This window comes from Drosophila innubila (assembly GCF_004354385.1).
Source record: "Drosophila innubila isolate TH190305 chromosome 3R unlocalized genomic scaffold, UK_Dinn_1.0 2_E_3R, whole genome shotgun sequence".
In the NCBI taxonomy this organism is placed as follows: Eukaryota; Metazoa; Arthropoda; class Insecta; order Diptera; family Drosophilidae; genus Drosophila; species Drosophila innubila.
Window position 1 is genome coordinate 14,104,871 of NW_022995380.1, and position 27,118 is coordinate 14,131,988.

General features: G+C 38.6%; 8 protein-coding genes across 11 annotated transcripts in view; 6 read left to right on the forward strand and 2 right to left on the reverse strand.

Moving 5' to 3' along the window:
- LOC117792910 (heparan-sulfate 6-O-sulfotransferase 1) overlaps positions 1–1,834 on the forward strand; it is an 86,784-nt gene extending 84,950 nt beyond the window's left edge. For both annotated transcript variants that reach the window (XM_034633230.1, XM_034633229.1), the window contains exon 6: positions 409–1,834. In XM_034633230.1, the coding sequence (XP_034489121.1) occupies positions 409–544 (136 nt within the window). In that variant the 3' untranslated portion in view covers positions 545–1,834. The remainder of the gene's footprint in view (positions 1–408) is intronic.
- A 557-nt stretch (positions 1,835–2,391) lies between these two features.
- LOC117790497 (solute carrier family 22 member 19) lies at positions 2,392–4,481 on the forward strand. Its single transcript, XM_034629958.1, has 4 exons — positions 2,392–2,957; positions 3,015–3,169; positions 3,229–3,849; positions 3,909–4,481. Exons 1-4 carry the CDS (start codon positions 2,413–2,415, stop codon positions 4,457–4,459), a joined length of 1,872 nt encoding a protein of 623 aa, XP_034485849.1. The 5' UTR covers positions 2,392–2,412; the 3' UTR covers positions 4,460–4,481.
- A 1,358-nt stretch (positions 4,482–5,839) lies between these two features.
- On the forward strand, positions 5,840–10,294 carry LOC117791425 (solute carrier family 22 member 13). Of its 2 annotated transcripts, none has more exons than XM_034631165.1 (5): positions 5,840–6,195; positions 7,716–8,480; positions 9,042–9,548; positions 9,610–9,753; positions 9,821–10,294. In XM_034631165.1, exons 2-5 carry the CDS (start codon positions 7,769–7,771, stop codon positions 10,216–10,218), a joined length of 1,761 nt encoding a protein of 586 aa, XP_034487056.1. In that variant the 5' UTR covers positions 5,840–6,195; positions 7,716–7,768; the 3' UTR covers positions 10,219–10,294. The 2 variants fall into 2 exon arrangements, with proteins under 2 accessions (XP_034487056.1, XP_034487057.1); XM_034631166.1 differs by having other exon boundaries at positions 5,840–6,037.
- LOC117791426 (putative fatty acyl-CoA reductase CG5065) lies at positions 10,271–12,801 on the reverse strand. The gene is made up of 8 exons (XM_034631167.1): positions 12,612–12,801; positions 12,328–12,552; positions 12,191–12,258; positions 12,023–12,118; positions 11,054–11,508; positions 10,719–10,996; positions 10,453–10,663; positions 10,271–10,392 (listed from the first exon to the last, which is right to left on the reverse strand). Exons 1-8 carry the CDS (start codon positions 12,685–12,687, stop codon positions 10,326–10,328), a joined length of 1,476 nt encoding a protein of 491 aa, XP_034487058.1. The 5' UTR covers positions 12,688–12,801; the 3' UTR covers positions 10,271–10,325.
- A 1,294-nt stretch (positions 12,802–14,095) lies between these two features.
- On the forward strand, positions 14,096–16,016 carry LOC117792663 (solute carrier family 22 member 3). Its single transcript, XM_034632878.1, has 3 exons — positions 14,096–14,798; positions 14,864–15,517; positions 15,572–16,016. The coding sequence occupies exons 1-3, from the start codon at positions 14,096–14,098 to the stop codon at positions 15,928–15,930; spliced, it is 1,716 nt and encodes a 571-aa protein (XP_034488769.1). The 3' UTR covers positions 15,931–16,016.
- A 708-nt stretch (positions 16,017–16,724) lies between these two features.
- LOC117790343 lies at positions 16,725–17,229 on the forward strand. Of its 2 annotated transcripts, none has more exons than XM_034629762.1 (2): positions 16,725–17,002; positions 17,086–17,229. In XM_034629762.1, exons 1-2 carry the CDS (start codon positions 16,786–16,788, stop codon positions 17,220–17,222), a joined length of 354 nt encoding a protein of 117 aa, XP_034485653.1. In that variant the 5' UTR covers positions 16,725–16,785; the 3' UTR covers positions 17,223–17,229. The 2 variants fall into 2 exon arrangements, with proteins under 2 accessions (XP_034485653.1, XP_034485654.1); XM_034629763.1 differs by having other exon boundaries at positions 16,727–17,006; positions 17,086–17,107.
- Positions 17,209–17,763, forward strand: LOC117790342. The gene is made up of 2 exons (XM_034629761.1): positions 17,209–17,299; positions 17,359–17,763. The coding sequence occupies exons 1-2, from the start codon at positions 17,250–17,252 to the stop codon at positions 17,672–17,674; spliced, it is 366 nt and encodes a 121-aa protein (XP_034485652.1). The 5' UTR covers positions 17,209–17,249; the 3' UTR covers positions 17,675–17,763.
- Positions 17,764–18,696: 933 nt separating this feature from the next.
- Positions 18,697–26,970, reverse strand: LOC117790474 (rho GTPase-activating protein 92B). The gene is made up of 5 exons (XM_034629930.1): positions 26,750–26,970; positions 26,096–26,370; positions 23,947–24,122; positions 20,338–21,304; positions 18,697–20,279 (listed from the first exon to the last, which is right to left on the reverse strand). Exons 1-5 carry the CDS (start codon positions 26,797–26,799, stop codon positions 19,369–19,371), a joined length of 2,379 nt encoding a protein of 792 aa, XP_034485821.1. The 5' UTR covers positions 26,800–26,970; the 3' UTR covers positions 18,697–19,368.
- Between the last annotated feature and the right edge of the window lie 148 nt (positions 26,971–27,118).

A 27,118-nucleotide genomic window follows, 5' to 3' on the forward strand; every position in this document is an offset into this window, starting at 1 on the left:
TATTTTCTGAGAAACATGTTCTCTTTGTGTTTTCCAAGTTTATGTCAAGTCTTTTAAAGATTTTATTGTGTAGTTTGAATTTGGCATAGAGCAGGTATTCTGGGATTTGTCCGACCATACAGGTAGTTGGCTTAAATTTGAACAGTTAAGAATCTTTATGTTCAGAGAATGCAAATATTAAAAATATCCCTGAAGGACTTCTTTAGTTTATAATAATACAAAAAAATATTTTAGTCTGTCAATTGCTCAAAATGTTTCTAGAATTGTTAAGCCAATAAATTTGTTGAGTTAAATAATATATTACTGACTTTTGATTTATTACTTTTAAATTTAGCTAATTATTAAAATAAACTAAGTTTATATTATAAATAAATCGTAAATATAAATATTTCTCCTTCTCTCTTGCAGGTTTGAGCATCTGAAAGCAAAAGATGCCAAGTTTGAGCAAAGATTTGCGAATCTGGGCAACATCTACTTTAAACAGGGTGTTACGGAATTCAATTGGGATAGCAACATTGAGGATGCGCTGAGCACGGATCATTGAATGGATGAATGATTGAAACCAAAAATTAATGTTAAACACTTAGTTATAAGAAAGAAACCCCCTCATACAACGTAGTAATAACAACAGGAAATTAAAGCAGCGAAAAGTAAAAAAAAAAATACGCTTTAATGTTGATGCAGTATAAAAAAAAATACAAAACAAAGGACTTTAAATTAGTGTCTAAGCATAATGTTACTGAAAGCAACAAATTCGAATTATAACTCAATCAAAACTCAATTGCAATAACAAAGCTAAACGAAATAATATTGCATAAATATTGATGTTAATCATTATTTGGCATTGCAGCTGCTCTCAGAAAAGGCAACAATCTCTATGCGCATATAACGTTTAATGAATGATTAAGCTGTTAGGTAACTACTTATAAATTAATTAACTAACTACACTTCTCGATAATAAGTCACACTCCAGACATTACTCGTATTGTACATAGACTTCAGAATATATCCCATAATTATAAAAGGATTAACTAAGGTAATTGTAATTCACCCAGCGCATAAACTACACGCCATAAATTAGTTATACTCATCAATTAAAATTTGATTTTAGACTATTATTAATTATTTTATATTTGTTATGTAAATGTTATGTCTTTGCGAAGCCAAATCTACATTTAGTGCATAGCTCTGAAAAAATGTTTTCGATCCAAAAATGCATTTATTTTATTTAACGCTGTAGCATGTAACCATGTAAATATCATGAAGAATCACACAATCCACCATAAATTTAGAGAAGAAAAAACTAAGTACCAATTAATAAACATTAAATTTATACTACATTTTTACATAAATATTAGTTGCAAAAGATCTAAAAGCGAATAAGTGTAAAGCGTTAATATTGTTAGCTGGCATAGTTGTTTAAGACAATAACTAATTGGAAAAATTAACAACAAAAAACACATCACATAACATAAATACTGAAAATTTATTGAATTCAATTCGATTGATAAATGCAACGAATTAAAAAAAAATTAAATTGTCTACAATAAAGTTAAAACCAGAATTAAATGCAAACTTCTTTGAAAGTATTGAAGTTCTAATACCCTTGCGGATGGCAGCTATATAGTATCGATCTAAGAGATTCATATGCATACGCTGCAGGGATCCAAAATATTGTATGAGTACTCGAATTTCTGATTTAAATATAGAAATCAGCTCAGAGATAAATTGCATATAGTAAGAAGGCATCTGAAATGTGCCATTTTATAGCAACACACAACACAAAAGCTAACTAAATAAATAAATAAACAACATGACTTTGCGATAAACATAACCAAATGATTATTTCATTTTTGATTTAAAGTTTCACAATCAGAATATCAAACAAACAGTGCGATTTGTACTGCGAAAACTGAATATATTTTAAGAAGCTCTAAAGTTAAATGCAGGTCAACATAATAATATTGTTGCATTTTCCATCTAGGACAATTATAAGCAATCTATTCCAGCTCGTTGTTAGTCAATACAACAGCTACGAGATACCCTGTAAACAGTGGTCGTCGACAAAGATTATCTCTCTTTTTCGATCACTTTAGTTTATAATTATAAGCATTTGACCCTTTTCCTAATATGAGATAAAAACTGATATGCTCAGATGCTCACAGGGTCTGATCGCTTCTCCACAAAACGAATTCTTATTTTAGATAATATTATTTGCATATGGCCTTACGTAGTTCTCATTATGATACAAAGTAAAAAGAGACGTCGCGACGTCAACTAATTTGCACCCAATTTGTGGACTGAGCTAACAACAAAAATAAACGTGAAATATATTTTCCCAATGCGGCATAATCTATATGGTCGATGAAAAATTAGCGAAAGCTCAGTACGCGTGTTAATGTCAGGCTGATCATGACGGCCGTGGATACAATCTGCCAACGTCGCAAATCCTCTGCTCCGCATCCGGGCGTGGATATTGTGGAACACATCAATGGTTCCTTTGGGCGCTGGCAACTACGTACCATTCTATTGATCTTCCTGTGCAAGATACCGACAGCATGGTTCATGGCCTGCATCATCTATACGGCACCATATCCTCAGCGGGGCGAGCTAGTGTGTCATTCGGCCTCTTGGAATGGCAGCCATGTAGTGGAAGGTCGGAGCAGCATGTTGCACAGTCGCAACACGGATCGACTGTTCAGTGTGCAGGTGTGCAATGCCTATGCACAGAGCTTGTCTCAGACATTTGTCCAACATTATGCACAGACCTGGAATGCAACGACATCGACTCAGGAAACGATGCCTTGTGAGAAAGTAGAACACAATACGGCGTACAAATCGCTGATAACACAGTTTGATTTGATTTGTTCTCGTCGCGTTTTGGTTGCAGTCACGCAATCCTTTCATGCTCTTGGCGCACTCCTCGGCGGACTGTTGGCCCATCAAGCGCTGCGGCAGTGAGTCCTTCGTATATTACCCTCTGATCATTACTTATTCTTCCATTTGGTCAGCAGTATTAGTCCGCGTCGCCTGATGCTGCTGGGCATGCTAGGCCAGATCTTTTGCGGCAATCTAACTGGCCTGGTGGACACCTATCAGCTGCACATCTATTTCCGTTGCCTGACCTCCGTTTGCTGCACGGTAATGTACACCGCGGGTCACTTTATCCGTAAGCGAAAACAAAAGACTTAAGGAACAAACTGATTTCATATTCAACTCTATCGGCAGTGACGGATATTACGTCGGGTAAAGCACGCATTTTGGTGGTCACACTGTCCGAGTTGTTCTGGTCGATTGGCCTGGTTCTATTACCTGCCATATCCATCTACTTTAATAACTGGAGTCATCTCTATGTGGCCATCTCATCGTCGCTCATTGTGCTCGTCTGGCTGCATCGCTGGATTACGGATGCGCCACGTTGGCTGCTGCGCCAACAGCGTGTCGAGCCGGCACTGCGAATGCTCCTGGAATCGGCCACATATAACAATCGCATGGTGCCCTTAACCCTAGACGTGCAGCTAACTGTCTACGCTGCAGAACTGAGTGCAAAGCCGAAAAGCAATTACTGCCAGATTTGGGATAAGGAGACAAAGCGTCGACAGCTTATATATATACATCTTATCTGGGGCTGTGCTCAGGTCTTATATAACATTATACTGCTGATGATTCGTAGCCTGGGCGAGGCGCAGGTTCACGTGAATACCGCCGCACTGGGCTTTGCCGAAATGGTGGGCGTCTTTGTTGGACTCTACTTTATACTCTACACACGTCGCTATTTCCGCTGGGCTGGCAATCTTATGATTGTCGCAGGTCTGTGCACTTATCTGGTCTGGCTGCTACCCGAAAGTGGTAAGCATACGAGTATTATCGAATAATATACAATATTTAAGTTATTCGCTTTCATTCAGACCGCAACTCACGTCGCGTGGGATTGGAGCTCATCTTTTGGATGCTGTTGAAGTTTGCCAATTCGGCTTCCATAGCCGTGCTCACCACCTGCACGGGGGAAATGGTTTCGCCCGAAAAACGTGTCCTGCTGATGCTCTCCGTGGTCAGTTTTGGCCGTTTGTGCTTGGTCTTCTCGCCATTATTGAGTACCTTGACCGTGATACATCGACTGCTGCCCATTACCATAATTGCCACCGTGGGCTGGGTGTATGGCATCGCAATGCGTTTCCTCAATCGCTACTATTGGAATACAGAGCAACTGCAAGTCGGTCAGGTGCCCACACCCAACACCTATCGTCGCAATTCCGCCGTAATTCTACGTCGCTGCAGCACTGCCAGCTCCGATGTGAGTGGATATAGCAATGAGTTGATCCGAAACTTTGAACAAAACGTTGCCGTAAGCATAGCCGATCTCTGGCACATCAATTTCAATACAATTCACGAGTGTGACAGTCTAACGGAAGTCAACGAGGCTGCCGTTAAGCCGCACAGCAGTATGCATAGTATTTGAATTCTGACTTTCAGAGCCGCCCGAAAGTATGCAACACTTTATTTCCGTCAAGCAGTGCAAGAAATTAGATGCCCAATGCGATTAATCGATATAAGTCATAAAATGTTATTATACTATATCATTTAAAAATAAATTATATAAATAGTTATAAAATTATTAAAAATCCGCCTTTCGCACATCTATTCGGTTTGACGTAATCGACAATAACTTTAACACAAGAGATTGATGGTGGCAGACATGCGTTAATCAATGGCTAATTGAATTAAATTGAAATATATCCAGTATTTTTAATTAATAACTAATGTGAGAGGTTTGAGTTCAATTAGTATTATAAAATAATCAAAAGGCGTGATTTAATTTGATTTAAAACCTTTAGAATATTTTTTTATAATATACAACAATTTTTAAATATCTCCTGGCTTTTCATCTAAATGTTTAACTCTTTATTTTAAATTAATTTTCTAATTTTAGTTTCAACTGTATGTTTATTTTTTTGTCGACTGATTTTTGTTGACTTTGAATAAGTAATAAACAAATCAAACAAATAAATGTAATATTTATTTTTGTATATCATTTATTTAGCAATTATGTATATCACTAATAACGGCATAAATATTTACACAGCTTTACTTAAAAAAGCAAAGAGTATCCGACAAGCATATTAAAGAGTTCATTAGTCGATAAATATATAGATGAAAAATTTTCAAAAATTGCAACCTGTAGATAATAAAAATGCAGTTCGATTGTTGGAAAGTAGATCACAATTCGAATATACACTGCTTAATTGGCATTAACCTACGGTTGTCAGAAGTTGGCACTATTTTTAAGAATTTATCTGTGTCAGCGATTTGAAAATAGATTACAATGCGTCACTCTACAAAATCAAATTCAAGTATAAATACGACAGGTACACTAAAGATTAAATAAGCAAAACACATTTTAAGCGGAGGCAACTTAAAGGGTGTTCTTATCGGCTCTCAGTCGTAGTAAGTGGATTTACTCGATTATAATAAGTTTAATGACCATTATCAGCACTCACTCAAGTAATAATCTATTAAAGATATATCGCAGTGAATACCACAGAAAGTACTCGAGCTTGTGTCAACCTTAATAAAATAAAGAATTTATTGATTAAGTGAAGATAAAGGGGATACCAAACTAGGACTCACAATTAAATACAATATCCTGTTGAAACTTGATGATGCAGACGACAGTTCCGGTTGGACCTTGAATTCAGTCGAGAAATGTAAAACTCGACTAGTTCAAGCGGAAAGAGTTCGGTTTGAAGAACATTTTCAAAACCAAGCAGTCAATATTTTTTTATTATTTGCACAAATTCATTAAGAAAATTAACGCACCGAGTGTCGAACCTACGATAGTGCCTTCGTCTTCTATATCTATAAAGCGTCTCGTCGTCAGTTCGATTCCGTTCCTCGACCGATTAAGACGCTCGCGCGCTGTTTGAAACCGCTGCTCGAAAAAACGCGCAACGTGCAAATTGAAACGCTACCATAAACGATTGAACATAGTCGTATCAAACAAATTGTTTATTGTTGCTTAATAAGTTTATATTCATTTGTATGCTATCAAATAAATAAACATAGAAGTACAAAAAATCAACAAAACTAACACAGAAGGCACAAAGTAAATAATTATTGAAAAGACAAAAGCTTGGTGTTAATTAAATTCAAAAAAAAAAAACTATATGAAAATTGAGTCAAGATTGTAAAATACGCGTATGTAAATAACAAAAGTAAATAAAATACAACTAATGTATAGATCAGGCCTAAAGTTTCTAACTTGTTTTCATTTTAACGATTTCCATCTACAGGAATAAATTGATCCAGTTGCGGAAATTGATCAATTGTCACCTGCATATTTGCTTAGTTAATTAATTTAAAATGAAATTCTAATATTGCCCACAGTCCATTAGTAAATTGTGCTCTATTTAGTATAAGTATAGTATATCAATAATTTGCATTTGCACAACAAGTAATTCAACTAATTGTGTTTGTCCCATGGTCAGCTAATAGAAAAGTGCCAATCAATGCTTTGGAATTCAAATGGAAAACTCAAATATGAAATATTGGGGAACCAGTTTTGTAATCTCCGTACCAGGGCGGACCCCCGTGCAATTAACACTACCGGTTAAATTTGAAATTAAAATATTTGCACGCCCCATGCGACGGTTGACAGATGTCTGCGGCATTGTTTCTGCTCCACATGAAATCGCACTCCTTGCATATTGATAGATCAAACCAAGTTAGCACCTCTCTCGGGAAATATGTAAAGTGAAGTTGCTAAAAGCCAAGTATTAATCAAATGTCAATATTAACGGACAAATAACGAATATAAATATGATTTTGGTAACCCAGTAGACATTACAATTGAAAGATATCATATCACATGTTGCTCGCATTTTATAAATACTTGAGGATAACCCGGTTACAATCACGATAAGGCTGAAATGTGTATTATATGTGAGTTCTTTTATGCCTGGAACTTAATGAAGTTACCAAACCACGCAAAGTTCAAGAGGTATCTCTTTTTATTCTTAACTTGTGAAATAGTGCAAAATTTGCAAAGAACACTGCTCGGAATTATGATAAAAATTTGTATTTAAGCTCTTCTCTATTTATAGTGAAGTGTTTCCAACAAAAATTATTTAATTGATAAAATTAGTTCAGGATTTCAGTCCACGAAAAATTACTTGGATTTTATCTCAACTAATTTTTGGATCAATTGTAATGCTTAAAAAAACAAGCTTTCAGTACAATTGCTAATACTTAGTACTGTGTGGTTAAAGAGAGATTACAGTTTGTGACCCTTTATTATAAAGATTTCGACAAGAGTATTCAAAATCTTTAATAAAAATTATTTAAAGTATTTGCATTTATTAAACTTGTGCTTGAAAGTAAGACACGTTTGACACCATTAAAACAGAAGTTTCACGTTGGTTGGTCAAAGCTGAATAACACACACAAAAAAAACTGGATCAAATTTCGAACCACAGGCATTTGATGAATTTTACTTTGAAATCCAATGCCGTCGTCACGGGAAGTCAACTGATTTTAACTGGAACTGTTTTCAATTGATTTCAATTGAGCTGGGCTGTTGGTGGGCAAAAGAGGAGAGAGTAAACAAATGTTTTTTTATATATATCGCAGGCTAATATTTATCCATAAATAAAATGAATAAATGACAAATTATGTCACGCATAGCAACTAAATGGTTCGCTTTCGATTGATATTTACAGAAGAGTTGACTTCGTGGACAATCGTAAAATGTTCAACTAGAAAATCATTGGAAATGGTCAATCAAGCGTCAACAATTCAAGGCGGTGGACGTTCCCCGGTGCCAAGTCCACAATTATCACATCGCAATGTTTTGCACTCCAATCAAATTGATAACGAGAGAACTGGAAGCATTAGGAGAGCAGCGACACCATATGCGACAGTGGCAGCTCCTAGCAGCGATATCATTGGCGATGTTGTGGGCAACTTTGGCATCTGGCAGCTGCGAACCATCCTGATCATCTTTCTGTGCAAGATTCCCGCCGCTTGGTTCATGGCCTGCATCATCTTCACGGCTCCCGAGCTGTATCCCCGCACGGAGTTCACCTGCGATACGAGTTACCTCAACAGCAGCTCCAACTACAGTGTCTCGGATAACCAGTGCCAAGTGTTGGACGAGATTACGAGCAGCAGCAGCGAATGCAAGCAATTCGAGTATGTGTCCAGCTTCGATTCACTCATCATGCAATTCAATCTGGTGTGTCTGAGGGACATCTTCATTGCCTGGACACAGTACTGGCATCTGTTTGGAGTGCTTGTCGGTGGAGTGCTGGGCACCAAGATGATGCTGGCCATTAGTCCGCGTAGCACCTACTGTGTGGGTGCGATTGCCCAGATCCTCTGTGGCGTTGTCACTGGATACGCCCGTGACTTCAGCCTCCACTGCGCCTTCCGTTGTCTCTCGGCAGTGTGTTGTGCCGTCATGTTCACCGCTGGACAGGCCATATGTAAGTCAAATCTATCCAAGTCTTTAACTAAATATATCTAAATCTATATCTGAAATAAAATTGCAACTTAATGAATCAATGTAAAGAAAATATGATACAAATAATAAGAAATAAATTTATAATTCAATCCATATTAGCAAAATCTGATTTAAAGAAAACAATATTCTTTTATAATATGTTTAATACAAATCGTTTCAAGCTCTTATTATCCACTCTGATTTCAAAATATCAACATACTATAATAAAAGCATTTCCGTTTTACTAATATAGTTTTGAGATAGCACAAACTTTTAAGCTTTCTCAAAACAATTAAATAAATATAGCACTAATTTTTTATTTGTTATCTTGTAACATTTATTTTAAAGCCAAGAAACGGATTTTCATAGTTTTTTATTGAAAAATCGAAATAAGTGTTATTCCTTTAAATACATTTTATTTTTATAAATTTTTTTTTTTTTTTGAAAGAAATTACTTGTATATTTATTGCCATATATATATTATCTATCTATTAAATTAAGGTGTATTTCTACATTGATATTTATATCCATATCAATCTTTCAGTTACCGATATAACCGCTGGTATGCATCGCATTGGCGCTATTATACTGTACGATACCTTCTGGTCCATTGGCGTCATCGTGCTGCCCACATTGTCGTCCTTCTTCAACAGCTGGTCACTGATCTATGTGGGCATTACATTCCCCACAGTTATGCTGATTGTCCTGTTGTACTGGACACCAGACTCACCGCGCTGGCTGCTCAGACACGCCTCGGATCGCCAGGCGATCGATAATGTGGAGCAGATGGTGCGTGAGGGCGCTGAGATCAATGATCGTTGCTTCAAAATACCGCCAGACTTCAGGCTGCAACTGGAGCTGCTCAGTGAGAAGCTGAAGGCACAGCCAGCAGCTGCACCCTGGACACAGTTGTGGCAGGGTAAACGAGCCAAGACCCACATGGTGGCCTCCCACTTGGCATTGGCGTTCTTTGTCATCAACTTCATGGGCATGCTTCTCAATATACGATCCTTTGGCAGAGATTATCTGGTGCCCAATACCATAGCTATGGGTGAGATATCGATATACTTAAAGCAGTTTATGGAATGTCTTTTAATGTGCTGAGGTTACAGGTTTCTCAGAGATAATTGGATGCTTTCTGGCGCTGCATTTCACCCTGAAGCACAACAAATGGAAGTGGCAATGTGCTGGCACCTTCAACATTCTGGCCGGGATGCTGGGCTGTCTAGGTTGGCTCTTCACTGGCGCGGACTCAAGTGAGTTTGGATTCGACATTCTATACATACTTGAACTAATCATCATGGTTTTTCAACTCCTCCCCAGTGAATGCTGATCTGAAGGTGTCTTTGTGGATGATCATCGCGACCATACCAAAGGCTGCGGTCTCCTGTGCCCAGTCCATGCTCTTGGCCTGCATGAATGAGCTGGTGCCGGCCAATAAGAAGCAACTCTTTGTATTCTCCGTTGTCACTTGGGCACGTGTGTGGCTCCTCTCGGCACCGTTCTTCAACGTACTTAAGAAGATCGATACGGCACTGTCCCTCACCTCCTACTGCGTCTTCAGCATACTCGGAGGCATCTGTACCTGCCTGCTCCTAACACCTCGGACCAGCACAGTTCCTGTTGTGCCCCAGTTGGAGCAGCAGGACAAGAAGGAGCAATCGCCATTGAATGCGCCAGTCTGGACGATAGAGTCCGATGTGCATAATACACGCTTATAAGTATCAGGATCGGTTGCAAGATTTTAAAAGTAGCTAATAAAACTCAATTCTCTGTGATTTGCACAATCTTAACAAACATTTTTGCTTTGTCGTTTATTTCAATCTGACTATAAAAACACATAAACAATCATCATATAGAAAAAGAGATGAGCGAAAATCCAAAACCAATAGACTCTAGGAGATTTCAATGTTATTTCATTTAAAATGAAGATTATAGTCAATAATGGAACTCACCTGGTCACCTGCATTTTATTCGCATCAATTGTAAACTTTTCACGATGTAAATATCTGTTAATGCCTATCATATGACACCGGATATAATCATCGTAATCGAGCTCATCCAGATTCCAGTAGAGCATGCGAAATGTTCCATTCTCAATCAAGTCCTTAAAGTAGTATCGACTGCGATTCTTAAAGATCCATTCATTGAGCGAAAAGAAACTGCCTAAAATAATGCCGAAATGCTGTACTTGATTAATTTCGGGATTAATCTAGCCTACCTGCCAAGCAGGCCTGTCGAAATCTACTGGCAATCGGCGTGACGAAGCGTTTCTTCTGTCCCAGGAGAAGCGTGCGCAGATCCATGAAGATGGCGGGCACAAAGTGAAGCAACCACACGGCCAACTCGTGTTTTAGGGAATTGCGACGATACTTGAAATTGGGAAACATGATCATGCGCTTTGTGGGATAAATGCGTGACCATTTCATGGTAAGTTCACCCAATCTCTGCCAGCTGATGGGATTCGTAACACCCGAAGTGGCATTGCAAATGCTGATGCTACAAAATGAAAAACGAGCTTTAAATAAGTATTTTAAACTGTCCTTATCTACTCACCTGCCGAGCTCTGCTTTGTGAGCCATCATTATCATTGCATTGACTACAAAATCCACTGGAATGATATCGCAGATGAGATTCTTGTCGCCCAATATGCTGCTTATGCCGCCCTTGCCAATCTCCATCATAATCCCACTGATCGCCTGTATATTATCAATCCAACCTGGATAAGGTTCCTTGTACGCTGCCGTTACAATCGATGGACGCACAATGACAATGGGTATCAGGTCCTTGTAGGAGTTAACAATCTGCTCTGCTATTGACTTTGTAAAGGTGTAAGTATTCACATGTGGACCCTTTATATAGTCGGCCATGCGATTCAGATAATCATCGGGTATCTTCTTGGTGCACGTGAGAAACTGTAGCCAATCCACGGGTGGAAGAGTTGGATAGATGCACTCATCTACGTATTTACGACCCGGATTGCAGTAGGCAGTCGAAACATAGAGAAAACTCTGAAATAAAGAATCAAAAATATGTTGTAACTTGATTCTAAGCTATAGATTAGTACTGAAAATATAAATTATTTGGTGGTTCTTAATATGCAAACTTTTATTTATATTATTGATAAGAAATTCAAAGTTTTATTTTAAAATCATAAAATGTTTCATAAATTATATTTTTAAAACCCTTTTTTATAACAATTTAATAAATTTTGATTAAACCAAATTATATTTTGTTGAAAAATACTAGTTATTGCTAATTTTTAAAACAAAAATATAAAACAGTAAAAAATATATGCTTCACCAGAATAATTCAAAAGAAACAAACTAATATCTAGGATCATCTCGGTCGTTATCTATTTTTTTAACTCAAACCTCTTATTTGGAATTCTTGGTTTAATCTATCTTTAGTCAAAAATACCTGACGTTTTTATTTACTGATATTCTCAAAGTTTCTCAATAGAACTTTACACAAATAAATCAGGTATAATAAAATAATAATCATTTATAAATTAATAATAACTACCTTCAATTGTGTGATTTCCCTGCACATCTCTAGCAGATTGTAGGTGGCAACTGAATTGACCCGTGCTGCCACCTTTAGACACTCATTAAATCGCACCTGTAAGCGATAATGACATATAAATTGATGAGTATAGTGCGGAGTAATGAAGTATATCAGATTTCAACTTACTGTTGCTGCGCTGTGAAAAATAATTTGAACTTGGGCGCACAGTTTGAGTTTGTCCAACTCATTTAAACCTGTTGGTATTGATTTATTGACTCTAAAGTAGTTTCCAGTCATTTTCACTCTCTATTCGCTTGTCTTACCAAAGTTATCATCCTCAATGTTGCCAGGAAAGTAGGCGATTTTCTTCAGGCGTTCAGGATAAGCGCTTCGTAAACGCTCGAAAATCCCATTCTGCAGAAAATTTTGAAATCGCTGCTCGGCTCCGACACCACCTTTGGGTCTGATGAGTATGTAAATACGCTCGATTTGTGGAAAACTCCAGAGTAACTTCTCCAGCAATGCCTTGCCCACAAATCCAGTGGCGCCTACAAAAAAAGTGCACTTGTAAAACAGCATCAGTCACAATTTTCAATTTAAAACTTGCCTGTTATAAAGACGACCGAGTCTCGGTAGATATCCAATTTGGGCTCCATATTATCAACCTCCATAGCTTGGCACATGTGTTCACTTTAGTGGCAGGCAGACAACTGATTGACTTTGCTTTTCTCCCAACACAGACTGCAAGTGCACCATCAATGTTTGTTTATTTTTTCTGCACTGAAAGTAAAAAGCTTAACAAAAGACGTTTTTCAACTACTAATTTTAGTCTACAAACAGCATCACAAAAAATCCTACAAAAACAAGTTTTCGTCACAAGGCGTCATTTTGCAGATCTGGAATGAAGCTGGACTTGAAATGGCACAAAAGACTCGACGCAAGCTAAATTCACGTAACTTTCTTGCCAGAAATTGCGTAATTTTGTCCGAGATCTCCTTCATGTAAACAAAATTAGACAAGTATTACAAAAATTAGATAAGATTCCAAACGAAGATTGTACTACGCAATTACAGGCAAGAAGGGCAGTGCCATCCTGAATTAACTTGCATGAACTGGGTATGAGTTCAATGCTTCTTATTGATCAATTGCGAAAATCAAGATTAATGGCCCAATTGATGTAAGCTGATAGCTTTCGTTGATTTGCCAAAGATGGCGCTGTAAAAAGTTGTTTGGTTGGTTGCTGTCTTGGCTAACGTAGTTTCAAGCGAGTTGCCAACCATTGCAGAATTTTGCAGGCGCGCGATTTAAGTTCACAATTTTGAACAACAAACAACTAAAAATTAGAATAAGGTAAAGAAGTGCTGGCAGCAAGACATTGACTGCAAAAAGTTAGCATACGCGTCAGAATAAGAAAATGATTTTATGCAAATTTTGCTCAAGATCAAAAAGTAATCTACCCGCCTATTGTCAAAATCAATTAGGAGCATTCGATATTTGGTTTCGCCGACAATTGATATTGTCTGATTAATTTGAGTGACAATTTGATTAGCGACGATATCGTTGGCTAGCACCAATTGAAGCCGTTCCCCTCGATTGTCCAGATGTTTAGCTGCTTACGCAACGCCATAGCGAAGTCGCAGTTATGCTGGAGGGTCGAAACCAGCAAGACGTGGTTACTAAATTATACAGTTAGTCAAGTAATTGATTTGACATAGAAAAAAATTCAAATACCTCTTTTTAATTTACAAAAAAAATAAACCCTATGGATCTCATTAGTTATATTTTTTTAACTTGTACCAAAAATCATAGGCAATTATAATAAAATTAGAAAGCAAATAAAAATAAAACCAGAGAAAGGTATAATTTTAATATTTCTAAAAAATATACAAAAATAATTGATTTGACAAAAAAAAAGGTTACATATTTTTTATTTAAAAAAAAAATGTCTTTTTTCTTGAATAATATATTAATTTTTTTTGTTTAACTAATTTTATGTAATTCAACTTTTGATTTAAAAAAAATTCTTTTTTTCTTAGATAATATATTTTTTTTTTTTGATTAACTAACTTTATGTAATTCAACTGAAAGATGATGACTAAAAGCTACCGCATCAATGGCGACAATCCGAAGTCACGTCGCTCGTCGCCGCATCCCGACGCCTTGGCTCAGATATCATATTGTATACACGGCTGCCCGGACTCGGAGATCCGGAACGGACCAATGCAAAGCGAGTCTGATGACATTATCACACAGATTCTTGGCAATTTTGGCATCTGGCAACTGCGATCTGTGCTGATCATCTTTCTGTGCAAGATTCCGGCTGCTTGGTTCATGGCCTGCATCATCTTCACGGCTCCAGACATCTATCCCAATGAGGAGTTTACTTGCGACACGAGTGTCTATGGAGTCGCCGAGAACTGTAGCGTCACAGAGGATCAGTGCACCGTTCTGGTGGCCTATGGCGATGGAAACTATGCGATGCGTCAGTGTCAGCAGTTCAACTATGCTCCGGGCTTCCACTCCCTGATCATGGAGTTCGATCTGGTTTGTCTGTGCGACATTTTCGTTGCCTGGTCTCAGTACTGGCATCTCTTTGGCATGTTCCTTGGAGGTGTTGTCTCCACCCGCCTGATGCGAGTTCTCAGTCCACGCAGTGTCCACATCTCCGGCATTTTGGGCCTGCTCTGCTGCGGCATCTGCACGGGTCTGGTCAATGACTTTAGCTTGCATTGCTCGTTTCGCTGCCTCTCCGGAGTATGTTGTTGCTTTATGATGACTTCCGGCCAGGTCATATGTAGGTACACTTTCAGCTGTAGTGTAATCATATAGTTAAGTCATGTTCCCTCTTTGTTCCCACAGTAACAGACATTACGGCGGGCAAGTATCGTCAGGGTGTCCTGCTGCTCTACGAGACCTTCTGGTCCCTTGGCGTCATCCTGCTGCCTGCGATCGCTGCCGGCGCCCACAGTTGGCGTCAGATTGTAATTGGGATAACATTGTTGCCTCTTGTGATTGTCCTGCTGCTTCCCTGGCTGCCAGATTCGCCACGCTGGCAGCTCCAGCACTCCCGGTCCATGGATGATGCAGTGGATTACGTCATGGAGCTACTACTCAAGGCGGCCAGCGTCAATGATCGAAGGTACAAGGTACCCCACGACTTGGCTGCCCGGTTGGAGCACTTGGGTGATAAGCTGAGAGCTCAGCCACCATCTGCCCGTTGGTTGGAGCTGTGGCGTGGTCATAAGCGGGCCAAGATTCATATGATGGCCACTCACATGGCACTGGCCACGTTCCTCATCGGCCACGTGGGTCTGCTGCTCAACATACGCTCCTTTGGACGCGACTATCTGTCGCCTAATACCATTATCATTGGCCTGGTCGAAATCCTCGGCTGCCTGTTGGCCATGTACTTGACCTTTAACCACAATGCCCACAAGTGGCAATGGGCTGGAACCTTCTGCATTCTGGGCGGCGCCGTGGGTTGTCTTTGCTGGTTCTTCAACGATGTGGACTGTAGGTGAACAGTCGGTAATATCTTATGCCCAGCTAATCCGTTAACTCTTTCAGTGCCAGAAGTCTATGGGATTGCTCTCTGGATGCTCTTTGCTGCGTTGCCCAAGGCTAGCATCTCCTGCGCTCAGGCCATGTTACTCACCTGCATGGGCGAGTCTGTGCCCTCCGAGAAACGTGACCCATTCGCGTTCTCTGTGGTCACCTGGGCACGTGTCTGGTTGCTGTCCGCCTCATTTCTCACTCTGCTCAGAGAGCTCAACATTGCCCTCTCCCTCTCCGCTTTCTGTGTCCTCGTCATCTTGGGCGGCATCTGCACCTGCTGCCTCCGCACGCCCCTTGAGAGGCACCACGAGCAGGAGGATCCAGAGGAGCAGCATTATAACGATGCTGTCAGCTTCAATACGCATTTGTAGCATGTGATACACTAGTGAATTATGCTTAGTATTATTTAAATATTGCATAAAGTATGTGTACAATAGTAAAATATTTATTAAGCTTAGCTAGGAATCAATTGTACAGTTAAAATATAGAAAAATAAAAACTATAGAAAATATAAATATGCAAATGTAACTATCGTAAATTTAATGCTCGTTATACTCCAAACTGCGAATCGAAATGTAAAAATCGAAAAAGAAAATCCGGCTTGTTATTAGGACCAAAAATATAATTAAGTTTACTTTCCATCATGCAGTACTTATTCTTCATATGATAATTTTAATAAATTTATGTTTCCGAATATTCATTGTATTCAAGGAGATCTAATTTTCATAGATGAAATAACATAAATTATTTTATAAATAAGATATAAGCTAACCAAGAAATAAGATCAATTGCAGAGTAATGTAATTCAACCAACATTTATGGTATAGAATTTTGCGTAATAGACCAAGATAAATATATTTAAAATAAATTAGCACATTCACATACACCTAAAATGTACCCCGTGCCAGAAATAATTTGTCAGTTTAACACTCATCATACCGGATCTAGTACAGAATAAATTCCGCCCTCCGCCCGCCTCTCTATGAGAGTGTGACACAAAAATATAATTGGTATAGATACATAGATATGTTAAGCGCATTGCTCTACTGACTGTTTAGGTGTACCCGTAATTTCACCTGCTCTACGTGGAATTGAAAATCGATAAAAATGAAACCATAAAATTGCGAGACGTCGCAGCGCTGAGCCGTAAAATGTTTTGGAGCCCGTCATTGTTGGAGCAACGCTGGTGTCGATAGGACGTTGAGGGCAGTAGCTATCTGGATGAGATGAAATCCAAGAAGTCTGCCTTTGCCAACACATCGACAGGCTACGGCAGGCACAAGCACAGCGGACACGGCAAAGGTCACGCCGGCAATAAGGAAAAGTCGGATAGCGGCAAGACCAAAGGAAAGGAAGGCAAAGAACAACCGTTGCATGAGCACAAGGAGGAGCAGGAGAAAGACTTAAACTCCGGCTTCGGTGATTACCTACGCACGCCGGAGGGTCTGTAAATACTTAATGAAATGTGAAATTTTATACACAAATTAGCTTGAGTTATTATTATTATCAATTTTCTCTCATTACAGCATTTGAGATGATGAAACTGTTTGTTTTTGCCAATACTATTATGTTGATTGGTACCATGGCCTGGCCCCATATTAAGGAACAGTTCTTTATGCTTAATCAATGGTGGGAAAGTTTTCGCGAGCACCAGCAGCAATAGAATAATATTATTCATCAAGTTTAAATCATGGTGGGCCCATTTATGCAGGGCATATTACTTATAGGCATCATCTATTGGTATAACCTCTTATCTTTTATTTTCAATAATGATTACCATATAGCTCAACTCTTCACAGGTATTCCAAGAGCATGATGTCTATGATCAATGATTATTATCGCAGCGAGTTTCAACGCAAAATCAAAACTGCAAGCGACTCGAAGCCAACGGAAGAGACTCCTCTTAATGTGGATAATTTTATGGAATATGTGCGTGACTTGGATTCAGAGCATCAGGCGGAGAAGCAGTCAGTCGACAATGGATTGAATGACATTTTAGAGCCGCAACTAGGCATTTCCCACATCATGCTGAGATTCATGCAAATCACAGGCGCATACCCTACACTTGATATTTGTGGAGCTCAGCGAACCTCTGCAGACAGTTCTATAAGCTAGATCACAACAATATTTAATTATTATACCTAATATAACTATTATTAGTTTATATAAGTTTCATAAAATACATTCATAATATGTGCTCCAAATGTCAAGGCGCTTTTATTTAAATTGTAGCAGAATATATATTTCAATTTTTCAACATTACTTTAACCCGACTTATAAGCATTTCGGGTTGCTGCTTTCTTCAGTTTTACTATAAATACTATAAATGTGTACGATTTCCATTAACTTTTGTATAAGAGTTTGGTCTGTTTCAATACAAGCTAGAAAAATTGCACTTTTACTAACAAATTTCATAGATATTGCTTGGGTTTATCCAAAGTTTTGGGATATTATAGAAAGAGAGTTATAATTTTAGGCATTACTTGGAAATGTTTCGCTCAGGTATTCAATTCAATTATGGCACAAATCTTAAAATTTATCCATAATTATAAAAGGTAATTGTGAAATTTGAAAAGTTTTTGAGAATGAAAAAGGTTTATAGATTAAAATTTTATAGAATAGAATAAAAAATATTTATGTGCGTTATTTTTAACTAGTTCAGCATTAATTGGGAATAGGATAAAATAATTGAAGAATAAGAATATTGTCCAGATAAGATAAGTTCCTATTTTGAATAATAGAGCCACATCAAGTATTATTTTGATTAGTGTTGTTACTTACAAATTAATTTTTCAGATTTTCCAATATAATATCATCTATAGTTGCAATCTTATTTAGATTTTGTTTCAAATAATTCCATTTCAAATAAAAATAATATTCAAATGACTACTAAATATTTGTTTAGAAAATCATAATCACTTTTAATGTATATTTTATATACACAACAAATCTTCATACATTCTTTCATTATAGAAAAAAATTATAATAATAAAAGTAGTTGCATTAAAAATTAATAAAGCAAAAAATACAGAATACATCAAATAAAATTGATAAGACTTCAATTCAAAAAATATGTACATAATAATAAACGTTTAAGCGTCGAATATTGTCGCCCTTGCATACAAATAAAAATAAAATACGATTAAAGGAATACACATTGGTTATAATTCTTCGATATAGTATAGCCCAAAATAAACAAAGTACAAAGCGCAACGGATTTAAATTTCATTAAAATTTCAAATTTAATTAATTAAATTAAAGAATCACACTAGAAATTGTCTTTCAAAAAAATGGGGGCGCAACAGAGCAACACAAAATTAAGGAAACACAAACCCTTCTCTTCATGTCTATCACAACCTTCAAATAAGGATATTAACATATTAATTAATTTAAAAAAAACCTTCGCTTGGGCTTATTTCGCTTGAAATTTAGATAATTAAGTTAATTAATGGATGCCTACTATAGACTATATATATATATATATATAATGTATATATTAAGTTTATAGATAAATGTATATCGTTTATGGATATCGTTTTGACATATGGCTTAAAACACATACATTTCAAATTGCTAATTCACAATGCAAAGAATACAAATGCAGAATACAGAATTAAGTTGCTTTCTCTCCAAATTGCATATTGTTGCTATATATTGATATATATATCGTGATGCCGTCAGCAACTTATTAAGAAGCTTCGTTTAACTAAATTACTGTGCGTTCAAGTCTTACGATTAACTAAGAAAGCGCCACTGTAGCGACCCATAAGGACTCTCTCTATCTCTCTCTTTCTCTCTTAACCCCTAATCTAATCTGCCTGTTTGCGTATTGACGTCGGCGGAGGCGGCGCTGGCACCGTTGGCCTTTTGGGCGTTTGAAATGAGTTTGGCGATATGGGCGTGGTAGGCGTTTGCTGTTCTTTCTGTATATTATTTGCCGATTCTGGTGCCAAATGCTGGTTATCATGGTTATGATTCTGCTCCCTGTCCGCTGTTGGAGCTGCTGCTACTGTTGCAGTTGTTGTGCTGGTTGTCGTTGCTGATGTTGGTATTGCATTTGTAGTCGCCTCCTCCCGCGTTCCGTTTGTATCACAATTTTCCTGCCGCAGCTTATCGATAAACTTCTCGGTTGTATAACGCACGGTGCCATTGCCATTGTCGATTTTGGCCTGTGTGGGCGTGATGACCTCATCATCGCTCTTGCTGTCGCCTTTAGGGCCAATCCCATTCCCGCAGCCCACAGCCAGCACAACCGGACGCTTAGGCAGTTGTGGCTTCTGTGGTAAATCTGGCTTCAATCTGAAGCTACCAATGCTGTCTACGCTTCTGCGATCAGCTGTGGGCGACGGCAGATTGTCTAAACCGAAGAACTGTGTGCGCGTCATCGGTACAGGCTTAGCCGGCGTCACTGGCGGAGGTGGCATCGGTTCTAACTGCGTGTACGTAGGTTGACTAACGGCAGACTGCGTGGCAGACTGTGTTGCAGGCTGCTGAAGCTGTGCCAAATTAGGCAGCGGTGGCTTGACGGGCTTCTCCTGTTTTTCCGGCTTGTCATGCTTGTCATCCTGCTGCGGAAACAACTCCTTGGCATGCGGGCGCGTCGAATGCGAATGATTGGTCGGACCGCCTCCATTGGTTGTGGCTTCGATTTTGGTAGGCGGTGAAGGTGCATTGGGCTTCTGACGTCGCAATGTGCCATAGCGTGGACTCTCCATGATTTCTGTTAACAAATACAGATTTAATCAAAGACTCTGAGGCTATCTCGAAGAATTACTCACCACTGTCATGCCTGTCCAAATGCTCATTCGAGGAATTCGATTTGCTTTTGCCTTCGACAAAAAGTTTCTGACGCTGCAGAGTCAAATAAAATTCAACATCCCCATCAAAGAAGTAATCCCATTGACTTATTAATAGCTCAACGATGATATTGGCGGCCGAGGAGCTGTTTACCTGGCCAATGTAGTCAGCGGGTGCATTACTGCTCTTGTCAACCCGTGGCCAGAGCATGTTGGGGGACATGACAATGGCCAGATTCTGGGAATTCATCTTATTGTGCACGGCGCGCTGTTGCAGGAGCGCCAGGAAGCGTGTAAGGTAGCGCAGATTGGCATAGTTTTCCTTGGGCAATTTTCCCAGTATTGCTTTAATCTCTGTCTTTCGCTCCGCCTCGCTGTGACGCTCCGCAATCCGTATAAAGTCCTTGTACAACGCATACGTCAGCAGCGGCTCGGGCAGTTCACGCAGATATAGCTTCAATATGGAGCCAATGACATGGGGATCCTGATACTCCAACGGCAGGGGCGTCTTAACATGCTGTGCCTCCAGCGCATGCTTCATGCGCCGCAGCTTGGTGCTGGCACATCCCACACGTAGCAGACCCTCCTCCTCCAGACCATGCTCCAGCAGACAGCAGCAACAAAGCTCCACAATGTAGGAAATCTCACGGTTCGTCGATGTCAAATGCTCCTTGAGCGAGGTTCCAAAGCGCGACTTCTCTGTGCCCTGTATAGTGTCCTGGATGCGTGCCAGGGATGCATTGACGTGCTGCAATGCCCGTTCATGATAGTTTCTTTGGTTGAGCACATATTCGCGTATGCAGTTGACAATCTCATCCTCTTTGGCAATCAGCTCCAGCATTTGTGCCGCCCACGCATCGCGCTCCTTCTCCAGCTTCAGTTCGCACTCCTCCTGCTGACTCTTTATGTGGTTCACCTTGGCGGCGGGCTCATCCAGCCGTATGGCGGCCTAAAAATTATACGAAAAACGTTGTTCAGTTAGTCAAACATTTAAGATAAGCTCAACATTCTCTCACTTCACTTCACTTCACTTCGGTTTGGTTTTCTTTCTTTTGTTTACATATATTGCCGGTGTCATTTTCACACGCTTCGGGCTTAAGGGTGACGATATAGTTGCCTCTTCTTCACTCACTTACTTCTCTCGCATTTATCTATCTTATCTCTCTAAATGTGTTGTACGATCTTGAAGCATTACAAGTGAATGTGATTGTTTTACTAAAACACATCTATAAATAGACCCTTTGACCAGCTGTTCCAATCAATTTCTTTGTTTCCTTTAACCCTAAAACATACGTGGTTCAAATGTCTCGAAATATATATTGGCGGCTGACTGATATCGCCAAGTCGATACCCGATTTCAATTCGTGCCCCTATTGACTCACTTGCGCAAAAAATATGTTCTCAAATTTATGGCATAATGATAAGAAAATATACGTAGAAGAACTCTGAGCAAAATAAAAAAAAAATACAAAACCACAAAACTGTTTGATAATTCTTTGGTTAAATTACTTTTAATCGACTTAATGAATGAAAATATTGATTTCGTACTAAACTTAAAGATAATAATTTTAGATGCTTCCATATTTAAGATGCTACCATCAAATACAGTTGGAGTTTGATAACACACTTAAAAATTTTATTTATTACTATATACATATAGTACTTCCCAATGAGATAATCACTTAACTCGCTCAACATTTTACTTCATGCGGATCTTTCATTGGCGCAACGTAAGTTTGCTAAAAATAAACAAATCGTGACAAATTGAAATCTAAGCCCCCCTTCGACTTCGACTGCCAATCAATCTGCAGCTCAGAGTGAGTGGAACGATGGAAACCATCTAATTATAAGTCGCAGTACCATCTTCAATGGCATTCACCGTGTGACTCACTTCACTTCACAACACATCACATCACATAATTTCCATGTGGGTAACCTCTAATGACCTACATGAGAATCGTTGGGTTGGCATATCATTACAGGCATTCCAGAGCCCAGACCAAACTTAGCACTTGCAAGGTACATACCAAATATACAGTACATGTAAGTGTGTCATATGCTCATAAGTATGTACAATGTACATAGCTCAATTAGAACGCTCCCATTAGAAGGCTAGACGTTGATTAGCAAGCGCCCGCATCACTTTTATGAAGGCACTTTGCAACGGATGATAAGATTATGGTTGACTGTAAATAGCTGTTGACCAATATTTGCAAACGAGCATAAGTTGAAGTTCTATCAAATTGTATATGACATTTGAGTGGACAATTGATATACAAGTTAATGCTACTTATTCAACGAGAAACTCAACTCGACTCGACTCCATTCACTCACTCAATTTTCAATTATGATGTCACTGTGCAAACCAAGTCAATGAACGTCTTCCGACACCTTAAACAGCAGCAACAACTCTAGAGTCTAGACAACAACAATGACCAGTTGTACTCGACTGGGTGACTCGACGACATACATAAATACGTACATACATATATGGCATAAAGCGTGTCGTCGAGTTGTCTTGACTTGTGTAAAACGGAAAGCAATGCCAAAAACAATAACAATAAATATAAAAAAAATGCACCAGAAACAAAAAACGTTGTTCAAAAATTTGTCAAGTAATCGTAACAGTTGACAGAACTTTAACGGAAAAGACCTAAAAGTACAAAACTCTTAAAATCTATTTAGAGAAATTGGAACAGAACATAAGAGCTGGCAACCTGGAGCCGAGACTCAATAGGAGTCACCTAATCCTCTGGCATATCATAAAGAAACTTGACGCCAGAGTAAAACGAATAGCTTGGCAAACAGCAACAACAATCAACAACAACAACAACAGCAACAAATCAATTGTGCGAGTTTTATAGATAAAAAAGAAATAAACTGAAATTAAAAAAATTGATTGCTTTCTTGCCGGCGCTTGTCATCCGCTCGTTGACGCACAGTGCTTCATAGTTCATTTGAATAGTAAGGAAAAAAAAGAGACGGTTCTGATTACTATAAAATTGTAAGTAGTTGTCGTGAAGTTAATAATATATATATGTTTCATTAAGTAATATAAAACTGTACTTGAATGAAAGCTGATCGAGTAGCCAGAAGGTAAAATTAACTCATTTCCGCTCTATTTTTAAGAATTATATCTAATTATCGCTAGACAATATTCTATATATATTTAAAAGAACTTCCGATGCATTTTAAACAAAGATTATGCATTATACCACTGTACAAGTCACTAGCCCTCTATTAAAAGACACACACACGCACGGCAACAATCGAGAAGTTGTATAAATATTATTGCCACTGCCATTGTTATGGTTATTGTTGTTGTAGTTGTACTTGTATTTGTTATTGTCGCAGTTTGCCGCTTTTCTGCCATTGTTCGCTTTCATCACAATCAGAGCGAATTCCTCAATTTGGATAAGTGCTAGTGCTGTTATCATAAAGAACTGGACCAGCTGTTGCTACTGCTTAAATTTCCCAATTAACTAAATATCATAAGAGATTTTCCGTTTGCTACGGATATGTTCACAATGAAGAAGAAGTAGAAGCGAAGATTTATGAGGTAGGCTTTGCTTGCTTGGGGCTTAAACTTACCTCATGACTGCGCTTCAATGAGGTGTATTCCTGCAGAGTGCGGGACACATTACGCTTTAATGTTGAGATCTCTTGTATTTCTTTATCTAAGATGTTTTTCAAACGCCGCACAACTTTGGTCTCCGTTTCCAGTTCGCTCTCGATGCTGCACTCGGCAATTGTCTTCTCCAGTTCGCCTGTAAATTGCGAAAGATTTAAAATAAATATAAAACTATACTTGCTTTTTACAGCCACAAGATGATGTAAAGTGTCTGCACTTATATGTATGTATGTATGTGTGTGTGTGTGTGTGTGTATTGGAGTGTCTAAGTGAGGAAGTCAATGCTTATTTAAGACCTTATCGCAGGCGAGGACGGTAGCAACATTATTGTTGGCGTGTTGTTGTGCCGGTTCAGAGTTGTGGGCCGCACACTGTGACAACGGCTGTGGCAGTGGCAGTGGGGGCGTAACGAGCCTGACGAAGCTGAGTAAGCAAAATTGTGATAATTGTGTTGAGTGCAACACAGACGCCGCGTCGCTGCAGCCACTGAGCGAATAATACAATGAAGGAGACACACGAGAAGTACGAGGAATAGGCAGACCGGGCGACAATGCCACTGGAGTATTACATTTAAGATATGCATGGTTTTTTCCTTCTCTGTGGCAGTGAGACGATAGATAAGGGGAAAAAAAACTTAAATTGAAGCGCGTCGTGGCTACGAAATAAAGTTGCAAAGGGCGCACTTGCCACAGTGGAGCCAATCCAGTTGAAAATGAGGTTTAATTGTTATAATAAAGCATTCCGAATTTTAAGGACTTACATTTAATATACATTTATTCATAAGTTAGTACAAGTTATGTAAACTCTTCTAAATTCTTAATAATAATAATAGATTTTTTCAAAACTGAACAGTAAAATAATTTAATAGAGCAACCACCGAAATCATTATATTTATTCACTGAATTGTGCATTTGGGAACGTGAACTTTGTATAAATACGATTACTGTCGATAGGTCAAAACACATACAATTCACGTACTGAGCTGTAATTGGGATAACTGTGCACATGTATTTCTAGTCTGTTTTTTTATTTTTGCGAACAAAGGCTTAAGTTTTTCAAGTTGTCGTAATGTTGCAAATGCAACGCTAATCAAATACACTTGAACCAAGGTAAGTTACAGTTGTAACTGCTACGCTGACGTCGCGCCGCTGCTGTCAACGCTGGCAGAGCGACTGAATTGCAATTGTCACACGCATTTCTTACGTTTGCAAATGTACATATGTGTGTGTGTGGTATGCGAAAAGTGTAAGTGGAACCAATAATGAGTAATACAACGAAGAGTAGAGAGCGCAGAAATAAAATAAAGGTGTGGGGGTTGCGTTAAATATGTACATATGAAGGAGTTTAAATCTATCAATGACTATTGGCGCAACTCTTACTTATTATTACAGTTCACTTTTACTGTAGTTTTTTTCTTCTTCTTTAATAAAATGCACAATGAGTTTTTATAGTTTATAGAAAACCGCAATAAAGCGGGTCATATACAAGCGGGAGTTGCTGAGAAGGGGGGGATTAATAGAAATAAACACAACAAAAAAACAATGACGAGGAAAACAAATAAAAAAAACTGTCTAAATAGATAGGCAAATAAAATAAGAGCGGCAAACCACAACAAAAGACAACAGCGAACGGGTGTTGAAAAGAAAGCAACGAACAAAAAAACATCATGAAAAATATTATACATAATGATTAAAAAATGCGCTAAGCAGCAGCGGCAACAAACAACAACAACAACAATGAAAATCGACGTCGAAGTTGAGAAATGTAAATGCCACAAGGCCAAGCGCAGACAAGGCGAGGCCACAAACACAAACAGACAGACACACACACAACACACACACACATACACTGACTGTAAAGCGCACGCAAGCCCGTGACACACAGTCATCAGCAGCATATGCATAGGTATTTATGTGCTTATTTCCATACACAAAAACGCACACACATATACAAATTATTGTGCACACCTTGCTCTTTTTTTGTATGTGAATTCAAATTTTCTTAAATTTTTCCTTTAATCGCAGCCCGCATGTGGCGGTCTTATCACTGCCTTATCACACAGGCACACTTATACACATTCAAATGTGTGCATGCACATGTGAAACTCACCGCAATTCGATAGGACCTTCTGCAGGGGCATATCCTTGGGCAACTCCTTGGCCGATTCGTCCAGCGCTTGTGCAATCTTATAGTGACTATTTTTCTTAATCCTCTTGTCGTGCTCCTCATTGGTAACTGTGCCATTGCTGCTGCTACTGCTGCTGTTGCCGCCACTGCTCAGAGCTGGTAGCTTCCGCACAATCTTCTCAATAGTATCACGATATCTGTCCACTTGTTTTTCAATTATCTCAAGCTCTGAATCTTTGCAGTCCGTCTTCGTTGATCTTTAAAAAAAAAAAAAAAACAAACAAGATGTGGTATGGTTTATATATTTATGTATACGAATGTATTGTGTGAGAGTGTGTGTATGTTTGTGTTTGTGGAAATGCCATTACACAAAATATGAGCTACAAACTGCCGTTAGGTCATCAGCGGCGCAGCTGACGAGTCGTCGATTGCAGCGACGAACGTACGAAACGTAAAATGTAAATGCAGCGCTTTATTTGTATTTTGGCATTGATTTCTTCTTGTTGTTGCTATAGTTATAATTGTTGTTGTTGTTGTTATGAGGCAACACCTGCCCGTTGATTGCCGCTCGCGCTCTTGTCCAGCGTCGTGCGTCTTCTCTGCTCTTCTGCTGTCTGCCCTGGCCTTTGAACTTACCTAGATAAATTTTCTGCAGCAATTTTAATTTTCGCAAATTGTTTCTTCATTTTGCTGCAGCTTTACACACAATTCCGACCGCCGATTTACGTAAAAATGCACTTTGTTGTGGTTTTTCTTTATGTTATTAGCTCGGCATCAAGTAAATACTACTTAATAAGTAAATACACTTGTAACACTGACGAAATTAGTCATTCTTCAACAACGTTTTCATGAAAAATGACAACCACTGTTGCCAACTTATCTATTTTATAGCTAGATCTGGATATTTTCAGAATTCGTTCGCTACAAATATTTTTAAAATGGCTATTAGCTGGAAATCTGGCTATTTTAAATATATATTCAGCTTAGTTTTGCTATTAACATTTT